Source organism: Microcaecilia unicolor, chromosome 2, assembly GCF_901765095.1.
Source record: "Microcaecilia unicolor chromosome 2, aMicUni1.1, whole genome shotgun sequence".
In the NCBI taxonomy this organism is placed as follows: Eukaryota; Metazoa; Chordata; class Amphibia; order Gymnophiona; family Siphonopidae; genus Microcaecilia; species Microcaecilia unicolor.
The window spans coordinates 56687591-56704892 of record NC_044032.1 but is presented as its reverse complement, the minus strand read 5'-3'; the positions used below and the strand labels follow the sequence as shown (position 1 = coordinate 56704892).

General features: G+C 43.6%; 1 protein-coding gene across 1 annotated transcript in view; it reads left to right on the top strand.

Moving 5' to 3' along the window:
* The window catches only part of MBD2 (methyl-CpG binding domain protein 2), a 133083-nt gene that overhangs the window by 80435 nt on the left and 35346 nt on the right, over nt 1-17302 (top strand). The window contains exon 4 of the mRNA XM_030192953.1: nt 4910-5000. Coding sequence (XP_030048813.1) covers nt 4910-5000 — 91 coding nt within the window. The remainder of the gene's footprint in view (nt 1-4909; nt 5001-17302) is intronic.

Sequence of the window (17302 nt, the reverse complement as noted above, 5' to 3'; positions counted from 1 at the left end):
TTGTGAGCAATATCGGTAAGTGCTTCTGGTTTTTGTTCTCTTTGGTTTGATTGACTGTATTCTGTGAGTTGGTGAGCAGTCTGTAATTGGTTTATACTTTTATTTATTTTTTTAGTTTACAGATCCAGGCTAGTGAGATTTTATTATATACCACCATCTTAGTAGGTGTCCCTCTTTTCACTTCCACATTTACATAATATTATTTTGTAAGATTTGTCCCTTTGCCTTTAAATGGATATATTTAGATTGTCTTATTTGCATTAATATTATTTATTTTATTTTCAATATTTATAACCCGCCTTCAGGGTACAATAAAACATACATAAAATCAGCATTAAAACAATTGACCATTTGACACTTACAATCACTGTTTCAGCTTTTAAGAGAACTTATCAAGGACAGGTCCAAAGTCATTCCTCTAAAAATGTCTTTAAATATTTCTTAAATTGTTGCTTATTTGGACAGAGTCTCAAAAGTCCTTTAGAGATCATGCCACATGCTTGAGCATGAGTATCGGCAAAATGAAAAGCAGAACGTGCAGGAATACATAACTGCTTTTACACTGCTCGTAAATAGAAAAACACATTCGGAAAATAAGCAGGAAAAGTTTCATACACACATTGGCAAATTAGACATAATTCCTTGAACATGACACTATTTAACAGGGAGCCAGTGAAGCCTTTTCAAAACTGAAGTGATATAATCCAATTTCTGAACGCCTGTAATTAAATGTGCTGCTGAGTTCTGCATGACCTGCGGAGCCTGAAATTTAGCCACTGAAATACCAAAGTAAAGAGTTACAATAATCTAATCTAGTTAATAATCAGGCTCTGCACCATGGTACGAAAATCCCCAACAGACACTAACCCCTTCAACGTATTAGGAACATGAAGCTGAAAAAAAGTGACAGAGATAACATGATCAGTTTGTTTTTATATTGTTAAATTTGAGTCCAACAATACACCCAAGTTTTGAATTAAAGGCTTCATTGTAAAACATTCCCCCTGAAATCTTAACTAACAATTTGTAATTGGTAATACAGGGTCCTCCCTGGGAACGCGTTCACTGGGTAAATCTCTCTTATCTGCACCCTTCTCCTCCACCGCTAACTCCAAACTCCGTTCCTTTTATCTTGCTGCACCATATGCCTGGAATAGACTTCCTGAGCTGGTACGACAAGCTCCATCTCTGGCCGTCTTCAAATCTAAGCTAAAAGCCCACCCTTTTCATGCTGCTTTTAACTCCTAACCCTTATTCACTTGTTCAGAACCCTTATTTTATCATCCTCACTTTAATATTCCCTTATCTCTTGTTTGTCCTGTTTGTCTGTCCTAATTAGATTGTAAGCTCTGTCGAGCAGGGACTGTCTCCTCATGTTCAAGTGTACAGCGCTGCATACGTCTATTAGCGCTTTAAAATGATAAGTAGTAGTAGTAGTAGCTCCAGCGTCATCTAAACTGCTGAAACAGAATGTGGGGGTCTTCAGTCAGAGAAGCAAAACTCCCATAATGCATTTCTGTATTCCCAATCAGAATACAGGCTATATATTTTTGTGTTTCTAATACATAGTAGATGCTAATCTCAGGGGTAGCAGAACGCCTCTTTAGACGGTGGGACCAGGCTGCACCCAAAGCCCCTCCAAACTCTGCCCCTAGCTCTTACCACTAATTTTGGCATTGCCTGCCCTGCTCTCTCTTCCCCTTAGATCCCGCACTCTTGTTTTAATGAAATTGAGCATGCATGAAGTGTCATGCATACTCAGTTTCAGTAAAACAAGCATGCAGCGACATGAGGGGAAGAGCAAGGCAGGCAATGCAGCAGAGACCAGCGCTGAACAAACACTTCAGCTGGTGGGGATTAGGGCCCAGAGTCAATTTTTTTTGGTGGGGGGCAGGCCCCCCCTCCGTAGTTATGCCACTGCCTAGGACATTCCTATCCAACTAATGAAAAGCTTGATACAAGAAAACTAGACATTGTAGTAAAGGAAAAATCCCTGAGAATAGCATTGGTAATGGAAGTATCAGTGCCAGGTAATTAGTCTGCATATCATGTGGAGAGGGAGGAGATCCTCAAGTACCTAGAAATGGAGTCGGAAACCAAGAAAAAGGCAGCAGAAAGTTACAGAAATATTTCCCAGTAGATACCACAGGCTTGACTGAAATCAGTTTTCAATCACACTTGATAGGTTGCTTATACATTTTATATCTTATAAACTCCAACAGGAAGCTCCCTTGGCATGATGCGCATATTGTGGTGAGTGTTAGCAGTAAATTTGAGAGACCGATCATACTCCACATCCCCTAAGTTAAGAGTGAGTTTCATTATTGTTATGGTATGTACAAAACAAACTCTCTTGGAGACAGTGCCCCTAAGAGCAACAACTCTACCTAGCAAGAGATAGCAGTACAGTTATTACACCAAGCTTTGAAACATCAACATCCTCCAAGCTCCAGAACCACCCCCCCCCCCCCCCCACCACCATGCTCTCTCTTCCAGGCCCCATGCCTCCCTCTTAAGTGCTCTCTTCCAGGCCCAGGCCATCCCTCACACTCTTTCCTCCAGGTCCCAGACCTTCACCACCATACTCTGTTAGGCCCCAGACCTCTGCCCATGCTCTTTCCTTCTGCTTTCTCCTGCCCTTACTTCCTTCTTCAGACCTGAATGGAGTATCTGGATAGAAGAAGCTGGGCACACAGCAAAGACAATTGGACCCAGCCCAAGGGTATCCAATGTTCTAGGTGAACTTTCAGCCTTGCCCCCCCCCCCCCCCCCATAGTCCAGCATCTCTCCTTTTTCTCTCCCTATCTCCAAACAGTTCAGCATCTCCCTTTCCCCTCTATCCACCCAAAACAGTCCAGCATCTCCCTTTTTCCTTCCTTTTGTCAGGTCTGCTGATGCTGCCGCAGCCATCCCTCTTCTGGAGCATAGGAGGCAAGATGATTCTGCATCTGTGCAGAGAGGCCCATGTTCAAACACTGTTTTGTCCTGCTCCCCTTTGACACAAGACTTCCTCTTGAAGGTGGAACTAGATGTAACATTTATTTATTTTATTTATAACAGCATTTATAATCCCACAATTTTCCAAACTGGTTTGGTTCAATGTAGTTTGCAATGATTATAAAATGGTTTACACATTTGCCATGAGGTTTACAGGATAGGATAAAAGAGTCAGAGTGTAAAGACCCTTACTAAAGAAAAAAAACAGTAAACAGAATAAATCCTTCTATTATTTTGGTGCAGTGGGCTTGAATCTACGGAGAATACATTTGCACCTGGCACCAGACTTACTAATGTTAGTCTTGTTTGGGACCCATTTCTTTCAGAATTTACACTAAGTACCCCAACAACACCCCCAAAAGAGTGTATCTGTATTGTGCCTACAGCTTTAAAGTCAAATGTAATTGGTCTGTCTCAGCTCTGGGAAGTGGTCAGTGGGAGCGTACCAATGGAAATACAGGGTGGGACCATTCTCCCTTCATAAGCCGTGGAAGACAGAGGCCGGTGCAAAGGGCTGAAGCAGTGCACTGTGACAGAGCAGCACTTTTCCAGGTGGGAAGTAGTGGAAACCACCTGCCGGGCTTAAGAGGAAAAGTCCTTATGCGTAAACCTGAAAGATGTAGAGGAAGTGAGCTGATTGATAAAGTTCCTGAAATGGAATGGACTGCTTTGTAAAGCTGTGAGACAGAATGTTGTTTATGAGGAGAACAGAGAAGACATCAGGTATAGCTTGGAGAACCCGGGGCAGGAGTACTGCAGAATTAACTTGGCCTGCTGAAGTTAAGACTATGTTCTGGAGGCAAAGTATAATAAAGTTGGTGACTTACTACTAAAGAGCTATATTCCATCTTGCTGAAGAAGTCCAACTGCTTCCTTGCAAATGTTCTGTTTATCCAAGGACCAGTATTATGCTGTGGGAATGCTTTACAGCAGTAGCATTAGAGGGCTTGTGAAGATTGAGGGAATGATGGATAGTGCAAAGTGGATGGATCCTGGAAGAAATCTGTTTCAGTCTGATATTGACCTCAGACTGGGGAGAACATTCTCCTTTTAGTGGGATAATGGTCATAAGCACAAAGCAAAAGCAATAATGGAGTGGTTTGGTGAGAGGAAAGTGCATATCCTTGAATAGTTTATTGAAAGCCCACACCTTTTATTCAGCAGAAAATCTGTAGCAATGCTTGAAGACTGTAGTCTACAGATGATCCACAGTCATCTGGAAAGGAGCTTGAGCTGTTCTGCCAAGTATAATGGGCAAAGCCCTGCCATCCTGCTTGGCAAAGTTCGTGAACACTTACCTTGATTGGCTTATGGCTTTTATAGTACAAATAGAACTTCCACCAGATATTGAGTCAAAGGGTGTGAAGACTTAGGCATTCAATTTTTGTTGCTTATGCTTGATTTCTTGAGTATTTCTGTAATTGTTCTTTTACATTGAAAATATGGGGCCATGTTTACTAAGCCGTGATGTAGGCGCACAAACTTTTTAGCTCAGGCTAAAAATTAACACACACTAATGCTAGAGACACCCATAGGAATGTAATTGGTGTCTCTATTTATTTATTTGTTGCATTTGTATCCCACGTTTTTCCACTTATTTGCAGGCTCAATGTGGCTTTCCTGGGGGCAGAAAGGAAAATGCCCAGATTTAGACCTGCTTTAAAGCATCTAGGGTAAGCCTAAGCCTGTCTTTAGACTCATCATTAGTGTGCGCTCAAACATTAGCGTGCCCACAACACAGTGTAGTGAACAGGGCGTATAGTATGTTGTATAGATTACTGAAACAAGCTCCTACTTTAATGATTTCTGCTGTCTAAAAAATGCAATCAAAATGTGAAAAAACATTAAAGACGTATTTACTTTTACTTTTTTTTTTTAATGTCACCACTAACAAGACATTCTGATCTTTCAGCTTTTCTGGGAGAAGCGGCTGCAAGGGCTCAGCGCATCCGATGTAACAGAACAAATAATAAAGTCCATGGAACTACCAAAAGGTCTTCAAGGTATGTCTTTTCTGTAGTTCTGTTCTGCTCACTAGACATCCTCAATAAAATCATGCGCACATGAACTTTTTGAGAAATTGCTGTGCAGGAAACAGCAAGAGATAAGACTGTTTCACAGACTTTCACTTTGATTCACATTGCTTGTCTTCCCTCCTCTCGTAGTTTGCTTGAGTGAGAGATTCTTGCAATTATTGCAAAAAGAAGTGCAATTGACTTGAATTACAGGTCAGTTTTTAAGTATTTGGTTCATCACACTCTGTGATTTCAGAGTTGTGAAAGTGTTTTCTTCTAATAATCATGTTGAATTTTTAGTTTCTAACATCAAAGCAAAGAAGCATTGCAATATTTGTATAGGTCACTGTTCAAGCTGCCAGGAGACATATTTCTAGATCCTAGGGATGAATTAATCAGGATGCTGCAGGATCAAGATATTATAAATTATTGAAGAGGGAACGCAGATCATTAAATTAGTTGACTTCCTTGAGGAAATTTTAGTCAGTTTATAGATTTTAGGACCTTGGCAAATATTTATCAAGGCTGTATTGAAACCTTGTTTAAAATGCAACACAATTTTTCCTGCAGCCACGACCTCTTGTACTCTCCATCTGCTTACCCTAACTGAGACTTGGCTTTGCTCTGAAGAAACTGCTTCAGCCGTGGCCCTGTGTCATGGAGGCTACCTTTTCTGCCATACTCCTAACCCAGTTGGCCGCGGAGGTGGTGTCTGACTACTACTTTCACTCTCCTGTAGATTTCAACCTCTTCTTCCACCTCTGTCTCACTGCTTTTTCTTCCTTCAAATTCCACTCTATCTGTCTATTCACTCATCTGCCTCTCTGAGTAGTGGAGAGATAAAATGATTCCTTGCTTTGGTCTTCACCGAGGAAGATTTGGGAGAGATACCGGTGCCAGAAATGGTATTCAAATCTGACGAGTTGGAGAAACTGAATGAAATCTCTATAAACCTGGAGGATGTAATGGGGCAGTTCTACAAATTGAAGACTAGCAAATCTCCTGGACTGGATGGTATTCATCCCCAAGTACTGATAGAACTTAAAAATGAACTTGCGGAGCTATTGTTAGTAATATGTAATTTATCCTTAAAATCGAGCATGGTACCGGAAGATTTGAGGGTGGCCAATGTAACGCCGATTTTTTAAAAAGGTTCCAGTGGAGATCCAGGAAATTATAGACCGGTGAGTCTGACATCGGTGCCGGGCAAATTGTAGAGAGTATTATAAAGAACAAAATAACAGAACATATTCAAAAGCATGGATTAATGAGACAAAGCCAACATGGATTTAGTGAAGGGAAATCTTGCCTCACCAATCCATTACAATTCTTTGAAGGGGTGAACAAACATGTGGATAAAGGTGAGCCGGTTGATATTGTGTATTTGGATTTTCAGAAGGCATTTGACAAAGTACAAAGTATAGAACAGGAAACGTTCTCTACAATGACGAATCACAGAAGTCGTTATCTTTGATATAATAAAGACTGTTGGACTCACGTCTCCAGTGGTGAATCGTCTATTAGTCTCTACTTTTGCCTTCTGTGATTTGACAAAGTACCTCATGAAAGACTCCAGAGGAAATTGGAGAGTCATGGGATAGGAAGTAGTGTCCTATTGTGGATTAAAAACTGGTTAAAAGATAGAAAACAGAGAGTAGAGTTAAATGGTCAGTATTCTCAATGGAGAAGGGTAGTTAGTGGGGTTCCCCAGGGGTCTGTGCTAGGACCACTGCTTTTTAACATAGTTATTAATGACCTAGAGATGGGAGTAACTAGTGAGGTAGTTAAATTTGCGGATGACACAAAGTTATTCAAAGTCGTTAAATCGCAAGAGGATTGTGAAAAATTACAAGAGGACCTTACAAGACTGGGAGACTGGGCATCTAAATGGCAGATGACGTTTAATGTGAGCAAGTGCAAAGTGATGCATGTGGGAAAGAGGAACCCGAATTATAGCTATGTTGTGCAAGTTTCCACGTTAGGAGTCACCGACTAAGAAAGGGATCTAGGTGTCATCGTTGATGATACGTTGAAACCATCTGCTCAGTGTGCTGAGGTGGCTAAGAAAGCAAATAGAATGTTAGGTATTATTAGGAAAGGAATGGAAAACAAAAATGAGGACGTTATAATGCCTTTGTATCGCTCCATGGTGTGACCGCACCTCAAATATTGTGTTCAATTCTGGTCACCACATCTCAAAAAAGAAATAGTGGAATTAGAAAAGGTGCAGAGAAGGGCGACGAAAATGATAAGTGGGATGGGACGTCTTCCCTATGAGGAAAGGCTAAAGTGGCTAGGGCTCTTCAGCTTGGAGAAAAGACGGCTGAGGGGAGATATGATAGAGGTCTATAAAATAATGAGTGGAGTGGAATGGGTAGATGTGAAGTGTCTGTTTACGCTTTCAAAAATACTAGGACTAGGGGGCATGTGATGAAGCTACAGAGTGGTAAATTTAAAACTAATTGGAGAAAATGTTTCTTCACTCAATGTGCAATTAAACTCTGGAATTCGTTGCCAGAGAATGTGGTTAGCTTAGCAGAGTTTAAAAAAGGTTTGGACGGCTTCCTAAAGGAAAAGTCCATAGACCATTATTAAATTGGACTTGGGGAAAATCCACTATTTCTGGGATAAGCAGCATAAAATGTTGTGTACTTTTTGGGGATCTTGCCAGGTATTTGTGACCTGGATTGGCCACTGTTGGAAACATGATGCTGGGCTTGATGGACCTTTGGTCTGTTCCCAGTATGGCAATACGTATGTACTTATTACCCCCTGATAAGTCCCTTTCTCACAGACTTTGACTCCTGGCTTTCCTTTCTTGAACCTTTATCTCCTTCCCTCATTCTTGGGGATTTTAACATTCATGCTAATGATCCTTCTGACTCTTACGCTTCTCAGTTTCTCACTTTTAACATCCTCTTTCAATCTTCAACTGTGCTCCACTACCCCCACTCACCAGAATGGCCACTGTCTTGATCTTATCATCTTCTCCAACTGCTCACTCTCCAGTTTCTGCGCCTCAGATCTTCCCCGCTCTAACCATCATCTTATAACTTTCACACTTAAACACCCCCCCCCCCCCAGTCCCATCCAATCTCTACCAATACATTTAGGAATTTTTAGGCTGTTGACCCTTCTATTCTGTCCTCCAGTGTTTCAAATCTCTTCTCAATCCCTATGTTATCCAAGTCAATGAGGCTGTCTTTTCCTATAATACTACTCTCTCCTCTGGTCTGGATACTCTTGCTCCTCCCATTTCCTGTTCTGTAAGGCATACCAAACCCCAGCCTTGGCTGATCTCAAGAATCCACTACCTACGTTCCTGTGCCGACTCTGCTACATGCCTTTGGCTGAAATCCCATACCCATGCTGATTTCATACATTTCAAAATCTTGTTGACCTCCTTCCAGTCTGTTCTCTCTCTTGCCAAACAGGACTACTACATCAGTTGACAAATTCTCTTGGCTCTAACCTTCGATGTCTCTTTGTCACACTGAATGCTCTCCTCAAAGTGCCTTCACCTCCAACTCCCATTCCACTTTCTCCCTAGACTCTGGCTGAGTACTTTCATGATAAGGTTCATAAGATTAAACTTGAACAAGCAAAAAAGCCTGTTTCAGCATTACCGTCTATTCCTTTACCCTTCAACCCAAAATCTTTCTGTAATACTAAATGTTTACCCTCTTCTCGTTTCCACTATCCATGATGTATTGTAAGTCACATTGAACCTGCAAAGAGGTGGGAAAATGTGGGATACAAATGCAATAAATAAATAAAAATAAATAAAAACGTTTATTTTACCTTTATTTTACCTCGTCACAGCGGTGGCAGGCTCGGCTCACCTCCAGCCTTCCCTTTCCTTCCCTTTCAGTGTCCCGCCCTCCTCTGATGTAATTTCCTCTTTCCACAAGGGTGGGACACTGAGAGGGAAGGAAAGGGAAGACTGGAGGCGAACCGATTACTTAGTAGCTCATTTGCATACGGTTACGAACCTAGCCAGCCAGCCGTCCAGGAATGCAGATTGAGAAATTATTGTATAGGATGATTCTCAACCAAGTCACCTTCACCTCTCCTTCCCTTAGTCCATTCTCTCAACCCTCCTTCAAACCCCTGCCTCCTTTCTTCCTTTTCTGAAATCACTGATGAGGAAACTGCACATTTTCTTTCCTTCTCAAAACTAACTACCTGTTCCTCTGATCCTATTCCCACCCATCTACTTAGCACTATCTCTCCTACTGTCATTCCTTTTATCTGTCATATCCTCAATCTTTTACTTTCCACTGTGACTGTTCAAACCACTCTTCAACAAACCTTCATTGGACCCTTCCAACTATTGCTCCACCTCCCTCCTCCACTTCACCACTATTGTCTTGACTTTCTTTCATCTTGAGCTATTCTTGATCCACTTCAATTTGGCTTTTGCCTTCTTTATTGAACCGAAACAGCGCTTGATAAATTTTTCAATGACCTGTTCATGGCCAGATCCAAAGGTCTCTATTCTATCATCATCCTTCTCGATCTGTCTGCTGCTTTTAACACTGTTGATCACTGCCTACTCTTTGATAAACTGTCCTCACTTGGATTTCAAGGCTCTGTTCTTTCCTGGTTTTCTTCTTATCTCTCCCATCGTACTTTTAGTATATACTCTGGCGGATCCTCCTCCACTTCTATTCCACTATCAGTTGGTGTACCTCAGAGATCTGTCATGGGACCTCTTCTCCATCGATACTTCCTTCCTTGGTACTCTAACCCTCATCCCATGGTTTTCAGTATCACCTTTATGCTGATGACTCCCAGATCTACCTCTCCACACCAGAATTTTCAGCAGGAATCCAGGCCAAAGTATCAGCCTGCCTGTCTTGACATTGCTGCCTGGATGTCTCACCACCATAGTAAACCAACCTCTCCTCTTCCCACATTCTCTATCTCTGTGGATAACACTCTTATCCTCCCTGTCTCATCAGCTTGTAACCTTGGAGTCATCTTCGACTCCTGTCTCTCTTTCTCTGCACATATCCAACAGACTGCTAAAAACTGTCGTCTCTTTCTCTATACTATCACCAAAATTTGTCCTTCCCTTTCTGAGCAAATTTTGTTTTTTCTTTATTTAGTTTAAGATAATGAGAAGCCATCCAGTTTGCAATAATTTTGAAACAGTAAGAAATAGTATTACATATATATATCCTTTAGATAAATGATAACAGGAAAAATTATTGTTATATCATCTGCATAAATATAGATAGAATAACATTCCTTTTCCAAACGTTTGGCCAGGGAGGACAAAAGAACATTAAATAATACTGGTGATAAAGGTGAACCATGAGGGACACCTGAAAGCAAAGACCAGCTTTCTGAAAGTAATCTGTGCATCCTTACTTGGTAAGATCTAAACATCAGAAATCCCTTAATCCAGGAGAGAACTTAGTCGGCTACACTTCGTGATCAACCAGATCAAACGCACTAGAGAGATCAAGTTACTTAATGAGGGCTCTCTGGCTTCTACTCATAAAAAGTCTAATGTGATTCGTAAGTGTAACCAGCAAAGATTCCATGCTATGGTTAGCATGAATTCCAGATTGAGACACATGCAACTACTCAAATTATTCCATGTAATATGCCACGTTTGAAAAATTAATTGCAGAAAGGATAGGCAGTTTAAGCTCTTATGACAAAACTTGGTCTCCTCTAATAAACTTTTATAAAGAAATAGAATATAACTGAATCTGTCATTATGTTTCATATAGCTCCTTCTATTACTGCCAATGCCGTATATACTGTTGTGCTCATTATTCAATATGTACTCACAAATATTATTATGTCTTAACTCTTGCAAGAGTACCATTAATGTTTCAAATTGTGGAATTTTTCTATATTAAAAAGCTGTTGGTGAACAATTATCACATACCCATAGGTACACTGAAAGTGAAGAAAAAAGCCTCAAAGAGCTCTGAATCCTAAGGATTTATAGAGCTAACAGGATCAAACAATCTTCTTTTCACTTCATCACTGGCAAAAAACCTTATGGCTTTTATAGTACAAATAGAACTTCCACCAGATATTGAGTCAAGGGGTGTGAAGACTTAGGCAGTCAATTTTTGTTGCTTATGCTTGATGACTTCTTGAATATTTACATAAGTACATAAGTAGTGCCATACTGGGAAAGACCAAAGGTCCATCTAGCCCAGCATCCTGTCACCGACAGTGGCCAATCCACGTCAAGGGCACCTGGCACGCTCCCCAAACGTAAAACCATTCCAGACAAGTTATACCTAAAAATGCGGAATTTTTCCAAGTCCATTTAATAGCGGTCTATGGACTTGTCCTTTAGGAATCTATCTAACCCCTTTTTAAACTCCGTCAAGCTAACCGCCCGTACCACGTTCTCCGGCAACGAATTCCAGAGTCTAATTACACGTTGGGTGAAGAAAAATTTTCTCCGATTCGTTTTAAATTTACCACACTATAGCTTCAGTAATTTCTGTATTTCTGTAATTGTTCTTTTACATTGAAAATATGAGGCCATGTTTACTAAGCCGTGCTTTAGCTTAACCCTTCTTTTTTTAATATTTTGGTAGCGTATCACTTTTTTTTTGAACACTTATCTTAATAGGCACGTCCAGTGCTTGGGCTGCTCAGTGTTAGCATGCCCCCAGGCCGACGGTGGCCAGCGTTTCATCTTGCTGCTTCAGGGTGCTGATAAACTGGGCTATTTCGTGTTCACAGCACATCTAACTCTCAGTGCCTGATGCACTGACACTGTTAAGCTAAAAGCTAAAGTGAAGGATTTTTGCCGATGATGAGGTGAAAAGAAGATTCTCCAAAGACAAGCAGGCTGATATTCTCACAAGTGGGTGACGCCACGTCGGCCCCGGAGGATTTTAAAGCAAAATCTCAAAATCTCTTTACGGCGTTCCGTCGCGCGAGCGATCGTACTGCGCATGTGCGCACACCTATTCCCGCTCGCCGAGCGGACACGCCCCTCAGTTTTTCTTTTTCCGCGTCTGAGGAGACACGGAGTTCGTTAGGGCTTCGTGTTTTCTTCAGGTCTTCGGAGTAAATCTCTTTTTATGGCAGGCTCATTGTGGCTTATATATACAGGTATTTTTTGTACCTGAGGCAAGAAAAAAATTTAAGTAATTGCCAGAGTCACAAGGGGCTGTGCCTCAACGAAGCTTATAAGCTTCTCTTTTTCTTTTTACTTGAAAAGTGCTGGTATATTGTTATCTGTGGGCTCTCTCTAGCCAGCAAATAAAACAAGCCCACATTTTTTGATCCATTTATTAAAACTTATACAAATTGCTCTCGAGAGCTGTGAGAGCCTGCTTCATGGTGAAGGTGTATGTCACAGCCACTGAATGGGCAGCCTGGTGACACAATATCAGTGGTGTAACCTTTGAAGTGAGTCTCCACCCGTCTCGGCGTCTCCTGCTCTGCAGGTCATTCGGACGCATCGGCGGAAGTGTCTTGGGCTGGATCATCTCCCTGTGAAGCGCAAGTAGTGTCTCAAAGTACCGAGACGTATTCTACTCTGCCAGGGATGCCCAAAGGACCAGATCATCTCCCTGTGAAGCGCAAGTAGTGTCTCAAAGTACCGAGACGTATTCTACTCTGCCAGGGATGCCCAAAGGACGGATCATCTCCCTGTGAAGCGCAAGTAGTGTCTCAAAGACGAGACTTATGCTACTTGTCAGGGAGTCCGACAGAGACCGATGCACGCTGGGTATAGTTATGCATCGAGTAGGTCTCCACCTGCCTCGGCGCCTCCTGCTTGGCAGGTCATTCGGGCGCATCAGCGGGTGTCGGTACCATCGGTGCCCAGAGCTTTGCTCCCTCTGTTATGGAGGTATTCGGGCTTCAGACATCAGTCGGTGCCGAGAGCGTTGCTCCCTCTATTATGGAGGTATCCTGGCATTGGACGTCGATACACCGCATCGGTACCGGGCATCATCGGTACCGTCGGTACCGAGTATCATCGGTACCGGGTGTCATGGGTACCGTCGGTACCGAGTATCATCGGTACCATGGGTGCCGTCGGTACCGAGTATCATCGGTACCATGGGTGCCGTCGGTGCCGGGCATCATCGGTACCGTCGGTACCGAGTATCATCGGTACCGGGTGTCATGGGTACCGTCGGTACCGAGTATCATCGGTACCGGGTGTCATGGGTACCGTCGGTACCGAGTATCATCGGTACCGGGTGTCATGGCGTCGGTACCGAGTTTCATCGGTACCATGGGTGCCGTCGGTACCGAGTATCATCGGTACCATGGGTGCCGTCGGTGCCGAATGTCACCGGTGCGTCGGTACCGAGGAGTATCGGTACCGGGAACATTGGTACCATGGTCGGTGCCATGGGTCCCGTCGGTACCGGTACCATCGGTGCCATGGATTCCATCGGCACCGGGTATCATCGGTGCCGAGTGTCTTCGGTGCATGGGCACCGTCGGCACCAGGTATCACCATCGGCATCAGATATCATGGGCACCATCGATCACAGGTATCATCGCCCATCGGTACCGAGTATCACGAGTCCATCGGTATCGGGTATCGTCGGTACCATGGATAGCTATCATGGATACCGTCGGTACATGAGTACCGTCGATACTACTACTACTACTATTTAACATTTCTAGTATCATGACCAGGTACCATCGGTACCATGGGTGCCATTGGTACCGGGTGTCTTGAGCACCGTCGATACCATGTGTACCATAGGTACCGTCGGTGCTGTTGGTGCCGAATATCATGGGTACCATCGGTACCACATGTCAAGGGTCCCTTCGGTACTAGGGTATCATGGGTACCATCGATACCAGATATCATGACTATCATCGGTACCAAGTACCATGGGTTCCATTGGTACCGGGGGTCATCGGTACCATGTGTATCATCGGCACCGTCGGTGCCATGAGTACTATCAGTACCATCGGTCATATCTCTGTTATGGAAGTCATCTGGCAGTCTGGTTTCGATTCCCTTGCATTGCCAGATGTTGTCCTTGGCTTCGAGACCATGGGTACCATTGGACGCCATGGATGCTACCGCCTCCCGCGGCATCTAGCTTTTCAACTGGTCTCCTTCACCGATGCTGCCTCTGGTATGGGTGTTCGCTCGTAGAACTTACCGCGCCTCCATACCTTGGCTTCCAGGCCCAGAAATGCATGTTAAGAACAGCCATTTTGCTACAGGAGAACATATTTTTCCATAGCTGTTCTTTAGAATTGTATGTATGACAGTTGCTCTATACTGGTCAATGTTTGCATCTGACCTGCTCTGTTTGAGTAGTTGGCTCAGTTCAATGATGGTTCATCTGATGAACATGAAGGTCATGGGGTTTTCTCTGCTGAGAATCCTCTAGATCCTCTATTTGTCTTGACACATTGCAATGGAGATTGTCAATCAGCCCAATGCCAGATGCTCGAGGTCCTGGACTACCATCTTCAACTCAGAACTGATAGCAGTTCTAAGAACTTGCTTCGGCGCCCCCGAGGCCAGAGCATACATCCTTAGCCTCCTTTGGAGATTGGCGTACCAGGCTGGCATGATCGCATCCAAGACCAAGTCCTGCCAGATATTTATGAGCATTCCCACCGGAGTAGGCTACATCTTTTTTCCAAGTGTCGCAAGTTCCTGTCCAATGGCGTTTTCATCACTTGTATTGTAACACCTAGATTTCTGCTCTAGGTATGGTGATGCGCAGACTCTCATGACTGTGTGCCTCTCACCTGGAGGAGGAGACTCAGCAGAAAATTGTTGATATGCTGTGCATACACTTCCTCATCTCGGAACTTCTTTAAAGAGATCAGCACGCTCGTTCTAGTCAGCGGCGTGCACCTAATCAGGCTCCTGCAGCTATTCCGCAGGAACCAGAGAGGGGCAACAAATGTCCGTACCGGCCTGTCGGGGGGAAGTTCAAATTTTCTCCACCACAGGTGACTTCTATATCCTCCAACCGGGGGGTTTTTTCAAATAGTCCGGTTAGGATACATTCTCAGTCTGGAATCAAACCCTCCACATTGTTCATTGGAAGTTTAATCCTTTAGCTTCCATCAACAGTGAGTACTTGCAGAGAAACTCTCTGCCTTTCTCAGTACCAATGCAGTCGAGCCTGTTCCACAAGGGTAAGAAGGATTGAGTTTCTATCCCAGGTCCTTCCTTGTGGGTTCCGTCCCATCATAGACATAAGGGGCCTCAACAGATTTCGTTCAGGATGATTTCCCTGGGCATCCTTCTTCCCATACTTCAGGAAAACGAATGGTTATGCTCTCTGGACTTACAAGATACTTCTACTCACTTTGCGTCCAGAGTATGTTTTTCCTAGTGCCTAGCTGTTGTTGCAGCGTATCTTCATGGACTGGGAGTGCAAGTGTTCCCTTACCACGTTGATTGCCCGTCTCAAAAGATTACAGCACAGTAATATTGAGACTTCTAGACACATGGCTTCCACAGTTCACGTCACTCCCTTGACACTTTTGCACATCTAGAGGATGTAACCCAACTGTTCGCCAGTCTTCGGAATTCCCCTCAGAGGTGGTTAATTCTCTCCATTTTGATTCTGAGGTGTCCAGTCCACCTTACTCAGTCAAAAGCTGCTGACGAAGGTTGCATCCCTCCTGACTATCCAACCTAATTATTTTAATCAACCACACAATCGGGTTGTGATGTACTCGATAACAAAGGAGTACTGGATCTTGTCCTCTGAGTCAAGATGCCATGCAGATGTAGCGGTGGGCTCGCCAACGCGGCTTGGTTTCTCCAAGCCATTTATCTAATTGGCGTAAACAGCAGTCTGGCCGACAGGCTGAGCAACTTAGTTCAATCACAAAGTCCCTCAGTTCTGTTCCAGGCTGCAGGCTCACGACAGACTACCATCGGATGCCTTTCTCCTTCTTTGGAGGACAAGTTTTCTGTATGCATATCCTACCATACATCTGATGGAAAAGACTTTGCTGATTCTCAAGCAAGATTGTGGAGCCATGATTCTGATTGCTCCTTTCTAGCTACGTCAGATACGATTCCCTCTTCTTCTGGAGTTGAAATGTTTTCCAGCTCTCATTACGCAGAACGAGGGGGCACTTCTACATCCCAACCTCCAATCTATGGCTCACACGGTCTGGATGTTCAGAGTGTAGGTTTCGTTGACTTTTCCAGAAGAGTGTCTCCCGACTCTTGCCTGCTTCCAGAAAAAGATTTCACAAAGAGGTGTTATTCTTTTCATGGAAGAGGTTTGCCGTCTGGTGTGACAGCGAGGTCCTAGATCCTGCCTCTAGTCTTATACAGACCTTGCTTGAGTTCTTTCCACACCTGTCTGAATCTGGTCTCAAGACCAACTCGGTCTGTATTCATCTTCGTGCAATAAGAGCTTATCATCAACGTGTACAACGTCAGCCTTCAGCTGTCCACTTCATGACGTTTACTTCTCCCACAGTATTGAGAGAATTCCTTGTCTGTATCTAAGGGGGATTATTTCTGTTGGGCTTAGCACCCACAATAATTTTTCAAGCTGGCTCTTATGCTTCGGTCAGAGCCCCTATCACTCCTTATTCAGTATCTTGGAGTCTCAATGTCGTTTTCATCCAGCTGCTGCAAGCTCAATTCGGGCCACTGGATTCCTGTCATCTGAAGTATTGGACCTGGAAGGTCATTCTCCTTGGTGGCTGTTCCTTCAACTCGAAAGGTCGGTGAGCTTCAGACTCTAGTAGCTCAAGCTCCTTACCTTACTTCTCATCTTAACAGAGTAGTTCTCCGCATGCAGCCAATGTTCTTACTGGCGCTGGTATCAGAGTACCATCTGATCCAGTCAATTGTCTTGCCAACATGCTTTCTCCCTCATCTTACAAGCCCTGGCGAAAGCAAGCTGCGCACTTTTTGCGTGGAGCAGACGAGCTCCCTCGGAAGGTCCGCCCAGTTGTTTATTTCTTTTAATGCCAGTTGCTGTCGGAAACCGCATCATTTCTTCTTAACTGGCAGATTGCATCTCCTTCATTTTTGTCCAAGCTGGACTGACTCTAGAAGGCCATGTCACGGCTCACAAAATTAGAGCCATGGCTGAATCGGTGACTAATCTAAAATCAGTCACTATTGAAGGGATCTGCAAAGCTGTGGCGTGGTCATCAGTCCACACATTCACATCTCACTACTGCCTTCAGCAGAATAGCCGACGCGTCAGTCGGTTTTGGGCAGTCGGGGCTGCAGAACTTCTTTGGGGTTTAGAATCCAACTCCAACCCTCCTAAGCCCATGTTTGTTCTGTTCCAGGCTACACTCATTTTGATATTTCGGGTCAATGT